At 46.4% G+C, this 11,212-nt stretch overlaps 1 protein-coding gene across 3 annotated transcripts in view; it reads right to left on the reverse strand.

Annotated features, from left to right (window-relative positions):
• The window catches only part of LOC101924671 (potassium voltage-gated channel subfamily A member 5), a 29,426-nt gene extending 18,927 nt beyond the window's left edge, over positions 1-10,499 (reverse strand). For 2 of the 3 annotated variants that reach the window (XM_013297024.3, XM_027782880.2), the window contains exon 1: positions 6,942-10,499. In XM_013297024.3, the coding sequence (XP_013152478.3) occupies positions 8,461-10,386 (1,926 nt within the window). In that variant the 5' untranslated portion in view covers positions 10,387-10,499 and the 3' untranslated portion in view covers positions 6,942-8,460. Of the gene's footprint in view, positions 1-1,966; positions 2,102-6,941 lie in introns of all 3 variants that reach the window. The other variant, XM_027782881.2, reaches the window with a different exon arrangement.
• Positions 10,500-11,212: the final 713 nt, after the last annotated feature.

Consider the following 11,212-nt stretch of genomic DNA (forward strand, 5'->3'; position numbering starts at 1 on the left):
GAGAGAATTAAGTATGGTAGAATCTAACTAATCCCTACTAACACTGGAGGGAGCAAAGAAAACCCTGGTATGGATTTGAGAGACTTTTCTGGAGGAATTACTAAGTGCTAGGACACCACCATTGACGTGTAACCATATAAAGGAAGGAATTTTAACATTACCAGCCTCTGCTCTCTGTATGTACCTGAGACCCCTAGATAGCTGTGCTATCAATCTAGTATATTTAACTTGCATCTTTTCTTCCAATATCTTCATACAAACTGCAGCTGTGAATGTGAGTAGTTATTACGCAACTGTATTCTCGTGAGAAGAGCTGCAAGGTTTCATTGCACTCCTCACCTACAGGAAACAGAGCACATGGAAATGCTGCTGCCTGGCCTGGGTTGGAGACATGATGTGACAGAAGAGAACATTACTTCAACAACAATATCTCCAAATTGGCTTTGTCAGAAAACTGGAGGAGGGTAGAATTACCACCATCTTGAGAGGGGAATTATTACAGGTTTCCATCCAAGGTGACTTCTCTAGCAACACACTTTCTTATGTCAATTTTAACACAATCGGCTATAACGACCCATCCATCTGCAGCTGAAGGGAGGCAGCTGTAGAACGCCCAGCACTAATCATACCTACCATGTCCAGCAGCAGCACAGCTCTGCCACTTACTGCTCTGCAGTAATGACTGCTACCACTATGAAATATACTGTGTGACAAAAGCAAAGGGAGGAAGTGAACAGTGAGGTGCAAATCCAAAGGGTAAGAGCCAAGGTATTCCAAGAACAAAATAACTGGACTTGGAAGAGATGGCAAAAATGCATATCACCCATATTTTCAAAAGCAACTCTTCATCTTGAATATCTGCATCTTCTCAGATAATATCAGTGAAGACTGAGGAACTCTGGGTCTACGTCATTACTCATGTGAAAGGGACTACAATGGGTGACATAAACTACAGAGGAGAAAACAAAACAGAATGTTTATAAAAAACGTGCAGTTATCCCTAGCTGCTTAAAAGCTGTTTCCCGCAAGATTGCAACTGACCGTCTCGTTCATACTGTAGGTAAAACATGGAAACGAGACATATCTTTATTTTTGTCTTCTGCATGTCAGACAAGGGTTACAACCTGCACTGATTTAATTGGAGACATCCTCCTGATGATGGTGAACATGACTCAATTACTAATACAGAACAGAATTTGCAGATTACTTTTGGTAAATTCTAAATTCTATCGGGAAAATTATTAATTCTGCAGTAATCATACAGACTATGTGCGCTGGGAAGCCCATGATCTAATGGAAACACTTTGTTGCCATCTAGGAATATCACTTACTTTACTATTAGATTAGGTCATTTCTGGAAACCAGGTCAATTTGCTGAAAATGCAAAGTAACATTGTTCCATTGGAAAGGATAACCTCATTTTAACTTCACACCAAGTCAATAAGGAGAAATTCACTGAAAACAAAGAATGTTGCACCTCTTTCAGAACAATGGAAACAAGATTGCAGTCAGAGTCACTGGATTTTAACAGCTCTGTTTTGGATTCACCAGGCATCAAACAGAACAACATTCAGGTATCTGTCCCTAGCACAAAGTTCTTAAAGAAAGCCCCAAAGCTGGGGATGCAAAGCTAGTCCTAAGTTGGACTACCTGTTCATTGTGCCCCGGAATGGGATTTTAGAATGCAGAATAGCAAACTCCTTGCTGAGTCAGATTCATCACATTCACAAAAACATGAGATTACCTTACAGAGGCAGCTGAGCTCTCATTTCAAAGAAAAGTGGCACACAAGCTGGTGCAAGCACAGAATCAACTGCCATACATTTACAACAGTGGGGGACAAACCAAACTTAGGCAGTGCTGATACTGTGGTGGGGATCTGGAGCTGTAGATAATGCGTTTGATCCTCAGGCGATTCCAACCAAGCCATGCCAACTATACAAACATGCTTATTTGCAGTACTTACGAAGAGAAAAATGAGCTTTTATTGTATCCCTTGGTATTACTGAGAAAACAAAAATGTTCCCAGGCAAACAAGCCATCTTCAGCGCACTGGTTCACAACAGCTCTGGGTCTGCCTCTGGTTTTGCCTTTTTCAGCCCTGGTAAAAATACAGTATAGATACCTGGGAACCAAAAAGTACCAAATAAGGACACTGCTAGATTGCAGAAGCAAGAAAGCACTGCAATACATATACTAATTATGTATGAAAGCTGTTCTTTTTCTTTAAACAAGTTGATACTTATTTTTGCAACTTCTAATTCCAGTTAATTCTTTGGTCATATTGTTATGAGCTTTACTTTTTTCCTATTCCAATTAGCATAAAGCTTCTAATTTCCTATGATTTTAATGATACAATGCCCATATTTTTTTACAATGTTGTATCATACAAATATGAGGGGTGTTCTGGCCAATGGACCCACAGGTAGTTACTGGAGAATTTCTGTGTTTATTCCTACTGTAAGTTCACACACTGGTATCAGTATGACCCAGGTTCACTGAAGAGTATCAGCACCATTAGGTCCCAAATTAAGATAAGAGCAACAGAAATTTAACAAGCTGACAAGGAAAACTGGGGAGCAGTTAATGCATACAGCAAGAAAGTAACAAAAAAACCAAAACCATAAACAAACAAATACACAAAAACAAACAAAAAACCCAAAACAAACAAACAAACAAAAAAAAAGAAAAAAAAAAAGCCCCAAAACAACGCAAAACCAAACCTTACAAAAGTTACAAACACACTGAATGGCATACTCTAAAAAATATTTTGTGGTGCTGAATACAACATAAGCCTTGGCAGAATGATTTTGGAACAAAGATTTTGATTTTTTATAGTCTATATTATTACAAAGACCGTTTCTATTTCATTTTATAAACATTCGTAGCTAAGTTAGCCTATGGAGGGAGGTTAGTGAAACTGGAAACACAATGCCAGGCTGAAGCTGAACCAAAGGCAGGCAGATGCTCTTAAAGCTTTATCTCGCAGTTTCCTTGCTGCCCCTCCGTCCTGAACAGCATCAACCTTGTTATTAGTAAGGTGTCTCCAACACACTGACTGCCATAAAATATACCAGTCCCATCACTGGCCAAGTAGCAAGGCCAAAGTCTTCATTATGTCTTTAAAGCCCTCCTGTCATTATACCCTAAGGGTGGCAGCAATCTGCCTGCAGCCCCTTGTCAATTTTCACTACTGGTCAGAATATCTTGCCAAATTACCTGAACAAATTTCAGCTGGGTAGCTAACATTCCTCCCTATGGCTCAATGGCACTGTTGCATGCCACGAAGCAGTCTCCCTGTTTTACCTCAGAACCAGCTTCACTGATAGGTTTCAGAAGAGGAAGGCTTTTTGCATACATACACGTTTTTGTGAAAGTGCACTGATACTTGTTTTGTTACCTAACGAGGTGAATGGCAGTGCGTGGAGCAGGGAAGCTCCTTCAGAGCAGTGCTCAGTGTGCTGTGAATCAAGAGCCCCCATCATCACCACCACCACCACCACAACAGTGTTTGCAGCACAAGGGTCCAGGGAAGAGCCAGCAGAAGTGCCATTTTCTTCTTACAGAGTCCAAATAAAAAGCGCACACAAAATAGGGATTTGTTCATGCTGCTCAAAGCAGCATTAACTCTCCCTCTGTGTTCAGTGACCCCACCAGATGGGTCACAGTGCACAGATGCTGGCATACAGCCCTTGCTTGCAGAGCCAAGAGCCATGCAGGAGACCAGAAAGGAGACCAGAGGGTGAATCTCTCTCCTCCCTCCCCTCCCTCCCTGACATCTCACATTTTAGATGTCCCAGTCCAGCCAAGCGCACTCACTTTTGTGCCACTCCTAGCCCTCTCCCCCTTTGAAAGCCTCATTCTTCCCTTCCACAGCCTTTTCTTTACGATGTCTCTATACAGATCATTGTACCATTGTTCATAAAGCACTAGGAGATGAATGGTGTTACGTAACTGTTAGTTACTGTTTTATCATTTTTTTAGAATGATGGAAAAGTGAAATGGGAATGTAGACTCCCCTTGGGGCCAGGCTAAGCAAACTAAACTTACATTACTGGTGACCCAAAAGTATATCCACTTCAGCATTCCTAAAATGGAAGAATGGAAGGGTAATGCATTTCAGTACATACTGTCCCACACAAGATGACAAACCATTAATAACTATGGCATATAGGCATGTCTGGGGTGAGAAATCTTTCGTGTTGTAGCTCCTAGTCAAAAGAGTTTACAAAAAAAAGTGTTGGGTTTTGGTTTTGAGGTTGTTTTTTTATACTTGCAATAATTTGCTATTCATTAAGCTCTGATATCTTGTGGCTTTTGATATTCTAAAGAGGTTTTATTCAGCTTGCTATTCATTCCAGGTCAGCTAACATAAAATCAATAATGGTTTGGACAGATTTCCTTCTTGTAATAAGCCTAGAATTGGCATACATAGCCTAAATTCTCTTCCTGTTTCACATTTACAGGAGCTTTCTCTGAGTGGTTTGGTTCTTTTTCTCATATTCTTTTGCAGCAGAAATTTGCAGTGGCATGTCACGAGGCTTTTGCACTGTTTGTACCCCAGACACAGATATGAGCTGCCTACTGAACTCAATGAAGCTTCTTGACACTAAAACCAACTACAGCAAAAGCAGGTTCTCACTGCTGAAAAGTTCAATTACACTCTCATCCAGGCCAAAGTTGCAATTCTTCATGCAGGCAATTCTGGTACTCAGTTTGCAACATCAAAAGGACTGCTATGAGTAGTGGCTGCACAACCAGGCACTCTTCCTGTAGTAATAATCTGGTGTTCCGATTACAGTGTCCTACAGCACCACTTGGTTTTAGGCTGACAAACTGTCCCATGTACCTAAATATTTGCACTAAAGTTCAGTGGGAAGTGATGGCTCTAATGTTTCAGCAGAGCATGTAGCTCATATTTAAGTGACAATCTCAAAGACCAGTGCACCTAAAATACCTACTGAACAATGCTTTACTTAAGCATGTGTTTAAAGCTGAGACCATGCTAAGTGATTTGCTGAACTGTGATCTAACCGTGTTTCTGGTCGTATTACTCAGTGTCTGGCAGCAACCTCTCTCATTAGAAAGCAAATCCTTTACTGCCTTATAAGCCAACAGAAATTATGCATCCTTGTAAAGAAGGTGTCAAAGCTGAGTTTGCCTGAACTGTGCTTGACAACTGTTTAGAAAGCCAAGCCAAACCAAACCATTATTTTCAACCATATTTTGAAATAATTGGTTTGCTTTTTATTGGAAAGTTTTGTTGTTGTATTATGGGAAAATATAGCATGATCAAACTGAAAGTCAAGGAATGATTTGACAAACTTTTATAGAACCCTGTGCAGCAAACATGGTATCTTGCTGTCACATAGCTTGATCTTGACTGGGACAAATTCTGCTCTCAGTTATAGCAGGGCACATACGCTGGAATCCAGAGCTGAATTTTGCAGACTGGCTCCAGTGGGAATTTAAAGGCCCCCAGCACCTTGCAGGACAAAGTCCCGTGGCATCTCTGCAAACATGAAGTAGGACTCAACGAGTGGTTGTGATCATCTAAGAGTTCACTGCCACTGAAAAGTGAGGATTTCACTCCTTCCTGCTTACTCACTTCCCCACATCTCTGACCTTCTCATCCCTTCCTTGCACTGGCTCTGGCACTTGCTTACTAACTCACTAATTTGACAGAGAAAGACCTACTTTGCTGTAGTTGCTGCACTGGATTTTTTGTCCAGATTAGTGAGCTCAAGCCACTTCTGGAAGAGAAGGCAGCGCTTGCATCTGTACTTGCACAAGGACAGAACCATGTCAGGGTGAGTAACAAAAGGGCGCACAACAGGAGGAAGAAAACTAAAAGGAACAATGAAGACATGGCTTTCCCTTTCCATCAGCAATATGCTTTTAAAATCAGCAAAACCCATTCCCCATAGCCCTGATCTGCTTTCACCTGCATCAGTTTTACATCGGTGTTACCCCACTAATAGCAATAATTACTGTTATTTGTTAATTCAAATCATTAATATCCAGAAGCCCTGGCCATAAGCAGGGCTCCACTGTTAAACAAGGAACTGTATCTACACACTGCCCCTGCTCTTGAGGAGCTGACAGCCTAATTCATCACAAGGTACAACTGGATGAGCAAACTGTGGAAGAAAAAGTGGTCAGGAAGGTGGGGGTAGTAGTTAAGAGGAAGACATGACCAAAATCTTATCCTGAAACACTCATCGAATTGTTTGGTACTTATTCAGGTGGGTCAGATGAATTTAATCACTTAAAGTAAATCTACTTGCCTGAGCAAAAAGCTTCACTGTAAGCCCATCAACAATCTAGCATATGCAACAGGCAATTATACCATTTCTTTATTTCATTTTAGATTCAGCTTCACCAAAGGCCTAATTCTGCATTTCACCTTGATACAAAAACTCCCACTAAAGCAAACGGGAGATCTGCCCGAGTCTGGAGTGCAGCTGGACTAGGCAATTCGTCTGTCAGTCTTGTTGCAGACAGTTTCTCAGCATATTATAGCGTTATTCCCCATCTAAATAAGCAAGCAAACCAACCAAGAAAACAACATCTAAAATTATCGTGAATGATCCTGTTCTCTATTACCAGATCCAACCTCCTTCCCCCTCATGCCTGAGTTTTAGGCTGAGCTCTGTGTGACAGTTCTTTCTACCAAACATGAAAAATACTACTTGCTTGGCACTTACCATGCCTGTTTTGCTGAATAGGAAGGAAAAACATTATGCATTTGGCCATTATCATTGAACAGCATGGTAAGGGGTGGGTAAGCAGAATTTGTGTCTAGATGAGAGAATGTCAAAACACTGTTTTGCAAAGCTGATTTAAATTTATCACAGTACATACATCTGAGGTACTTGCATAAATTATAATCCTGGTTTAGTATTTACTTAGTTGTATTAGAAAATCTGTTAGAAACAAACCTTGAGCGCTGACAATCAAGACTTCTCTTTCTGCTAGTCTTGTTCTGCCACTGTACGTGGTAAAGGCATGAAATATCCTTCAGCAATAAAACAGAAATTTGAGGGGAAAACAGAGATGTCCATTGCAAGAAAAATGATAACACAGCTCTTTGTGTTAAAAGTACAGAAGCAGCTTCATTTCAGTCTTCACTAGTAAGCTGTACAGTGCTGTGTTATCACGATGAAGATACTGTGTCATTCATCTTTCAGCAACATCTTAACTGTAAAATCCACAGCACTGGAAAAGTTTTTGTATGGAAATAAAAGAAAACAAGGATGTGTTTTGATGATAGGTGATGCTTTCCATCTGAGTCCAAGATATAAGCCACGCAATGGTTATTTAAGTAGCACGGCATGCCACGTTAGACTCTTAAAGTGCCGTCTGTTTCCAGTCTATGATAATTAAAAAGTGAATTGTGTACACAAATGGAATGGATACATAAAGGTGACTGATACTCATGCCAAAGTAATCTAGAGCGTACAATGAAAATAGTTTTGCAGATATTGCACTCATATTCTACTTTCTTGATATATCTATTCACTACCTCATGTTTTTGATCTGTTGTGCACTTGGATCGAAACCAGTAACAGCAGACATCAATTTTTTTCTTTTAGTCCCAAATATATAATGAAGGTATAAAACTGTAAAACTACAATAAAAATAATGATAATTAAAAAAAAGCTGCACATACATTTTATGAGTGGGGACAGTAAGCACAGGACTGAATTATTTAGAAATTCTGAAACAGGAAGGTAATTAATAAAATTATTTATAAAGAAGTATATCTACAATATTTAATAATTTAAGGCTCACAAGAAACTAACATATCAATGACAATAGACATTTTCTGCTATAGGGTTAAAAGCACCAAAATCACTTCACATACTACATAACCAGATCTGTACTGATCACAAGTGGAAAACTCTGAAAGTGCTGATCCGCTAATGTTCCTAGTGCTTTAACGATGTTGTATTTCACAGGAATAAGAAATCCCCTTTCAACCATAAATACAGTTATACAGATATAAAATATATTGGAGTAATTTCAATTTGAAACTACAGTACAAAAAACCTCAACCTCCCTCACCCCCCAATCCATTCACTCTTCACACACACATCTCCCAACTCTTTAATACTAAACGTGAAGCAACTGAATTGCTTACAAATGACCCATTTAAAACTGACCACCATTTGCTAAAATAAGTTGCTACAAATTAGATTTTGCACTGTCATAATTTACCAGCTCCTGCATCATGGAGAGTAGCTTATTCTTAGTCTATTTTAAAAATAGGTGACCCTTTGTGTCATGGAAAAAGAACATAAAAACATGTATTCCTGGAGGACTACCCAGGACAGTGATCAATTTATAAAATATAGCCTGATTTAAAAAACTAATTGGTACCAAAAGAATAATTGTAGTAGGAAGTTTCTGACACCAGCAAATCCTTCTGCATCTCTGAACTCTAACCCTCTCCTCTCCTTACAGGTCTGTTTCCCTATTGGTGTCCAGACAGAGAGCATAGAGGGATTTTCTGAGATCTACGTTACTTTTTGCTTTGATATTTGTTTTCTCTAAAGAGTCGGTGCCATTGTTGAACCCCTCACTGTTTTCCAAGTGCACAACAGATTTGTTCAGAGAGTTTCTACTTGATCTTCTCTTCGCATCTCCCCCCCCTGCCGTGCTGCCCTGAGCACTACTGTGTTCATCTTTGAGGACAGCTTGCTCTTCGTGATCAGTCTCTCGGTGGTAGAAGTAATTGAAGTTGGATACAATGACAGGGACAGGCAGGGCGATGGTGAGCACACCCGCGATGGCACACAAGGAGCCCACAATCTTGCCCCCCACGGTGACAGGTCGCATATCCCCATAGCCCACAGTGGTCATGGTTACCACTGCCCACCAGAAAGCATCGGGGATGCTGGAGAAATGAGACTCGGGGTCATCTGCCTCAGCAAAGTAGACAGCACTGGAGAAGAGGATCACGCCAATAAAGAGGAAGAAGATGAGGAGGCCCAGCTCCCTCATGCTGGCTTTCAAAGTCTGTCCCAAGATCTGCAGCCCCTTGGAGTGCCTGGAGAGCTTGAAGATCCTGAAGACTCTGACCAGGCGGATGACTCTGAGGATGGCCAGGGACATGGCTTGCTGCTGGCCACTACCCCCATTGCTACTGCCGGCCCCAGGCTGCTGCTGCTCATGGGCCAGCTCAGTGCCCAGAGTGATGAAGTAGGGGATGATGGCCACAATGTCGATAATGTTCATGATGTTGCGAGAGAACTCAGGCTTGCTGGGGCAGGCGAAAAAGCGGACGAGGAGCTCAAAGGTGAACCAGATCACACAGGTAGTCTCGATGATGAAGAAGGGATCAGAGAGGCTACTGGGTGGCTGCACAGGTGGGGAGTCCCTGGTCGTGCCATTCAAACCTCCACTTTGTGGGGGCAGGGGCACGGGCAGCTCCCTCTCGTCCCTGAATTCTGGCAGGGTCTCCAGGCAGAAGGTGATGATGGAGATGAGGATGACCAGCACGGAGACGATGGCGATGGCCCGGGCCGAGCTAGAGCTCTCGGGGTACTCAAAGATGAGCCAGACCTGGCGCTGGAACTCATTGCGGGGCAGGGGCTTCTCCTCCTCCTTGATGAAGCCCTCATCCTCCCGGAAGCGCTCCATGGCCTCCTCGCCCAGCTGGTAGAAGCGGATCTCGTCGGCAAAGACGTCAATGGAGACATTGACGGGCCGGCGGAGCTTGCCCCCAGACTGGTAGAAGTAGAGGATCCCGTCGAAGCTGGGCCGGTTGCGGTCGAAGAAGTACTCGTTGCGGAGCGGGTCGAAGTAGCGCATGCGCTTATCGGGGTCCCCCAGCAGCGTGTCGGGGAACTGGTTGAGGGTGCCCAGCTGGGTCTCGAAGCGCAGCCCCGAGATGTTGATCAGCACCCGCTGGTGGTGCATGGCGCCTTGGGTCGCCGCCGCCTCCTCCTCCTCGTCGCCCGCCGCCGCCATGGCCATGCCCCGGCGGTGCCCCCCCTCCTCCGGGGGGCCCATCTCCGCCGCCGCCGTACCGGGGCGCGGGGCGCGGGGCGGCGGCTGGGGCGGCGGTTGGGGCGCGGAGGGGGCCCCGCGCGCCGCCGCCCGGCCGTTGCTGCTGCCCGCGCTGCCGCTGCGGCGCCTCCCGTCGTCTTCCCGGGGGGCCGGCGGGGGCTGCTCCCGCTCCTCGTTCGCAGCCGGCGGCGGGGCGCCCTCCTTGCCGTCGCTCAGGCGCGGCGCGGCGGAGCCGGCGATGTGCAGCAAGTTGCCCCGCCGCCGGACCCGAGCGCTGCCGCCGCCGCCTCCACCGCCGCCGGCCGCCGCATCCTCGCCGCCGGCGATGGCCGTGGCGCCGCCGTTCTCCAGAGTCACCAGCGCGATCTCCATGGGCAGCGGCGGCAGGAGGCAGGCGCGTCTGAGGCGGCGGGCATGCTGCGCTCGCCGCCCCGCCGCCGCCGCCGGCCACCTCCGGGCGGCCGCCCTGCCCTGCCCTGCCTGCCCTGCCTGCCCTGCCTGCCCTGCCTGCCCTGCCCGCCTCCGCCTCACTGCGCGGCGGCGCGGGGCCGAGCGCGGCCCGGGGGAGCCGCCCGGGGACCCGGATATGAACGAGCGATCATTATATTATGGTCGCTTGACGTCAAAGAGGATCCCTTCTCCTCCGCGCCCCCGCGCAGGCGGCGGCAGCCTCCCCCGGGCACCGGGATGCCGACCCCCGCCCCGCCCCGCCCCGGAGGGCGCTCCGCACCGGGCTGGGTCACGCCGCGGGCAGCGGATCTCACCCGCGGGGAGCGCGACGGCCCCGGCGGGGCGGGAGCCGCCGATGCCCGCAGGTGCCGCCGGGCCGCCGCGCCGGGGGAGCCTTGGCGGCGGGGCCGCCCCGGGGCAGGGGGATGACGGGCGCAGGGACCGGGGGGGCGGCTGTGCCCGGGTAGGGGGCGTGGGGCGCCCCCCGCCGCGCTGCACCCGCCGCCGGGGATTACGGTGCGGCCCCCGCACGTGGATTACTCGCTAAGGGGATTGCGCGCAGCGGGGGGTCTGGCTGTAAACCCCCACTCACCCAGAATGACAATCATAATCGAAAGACCCGGGGGATTCCTGGCGCCTCTTGGCGTGCGCCCCCCACCCCCAGCCCTACTCACCCCCAGCGTAATGAGAACAAAGGGAGAGACTGGGTATTTTGCTTTGCTTTGCTCTGCCCTCCCCCCCCCTCCCC

This window comes from Falco peregrinus, chromosome 6 (assembly GCF_023634155.1).
Source record: "Falco peregrinus isolate bFalPer1 chromosome 6, bFalPer1.pri, whole genome shotgun sequence".
In the NCBI taxonomy this organism is placed as follows: Eukaryota; Metazoa; Chordata; class Aves; order Falconiformes; family Falconidae; genus Falco; species Falco peregrinus.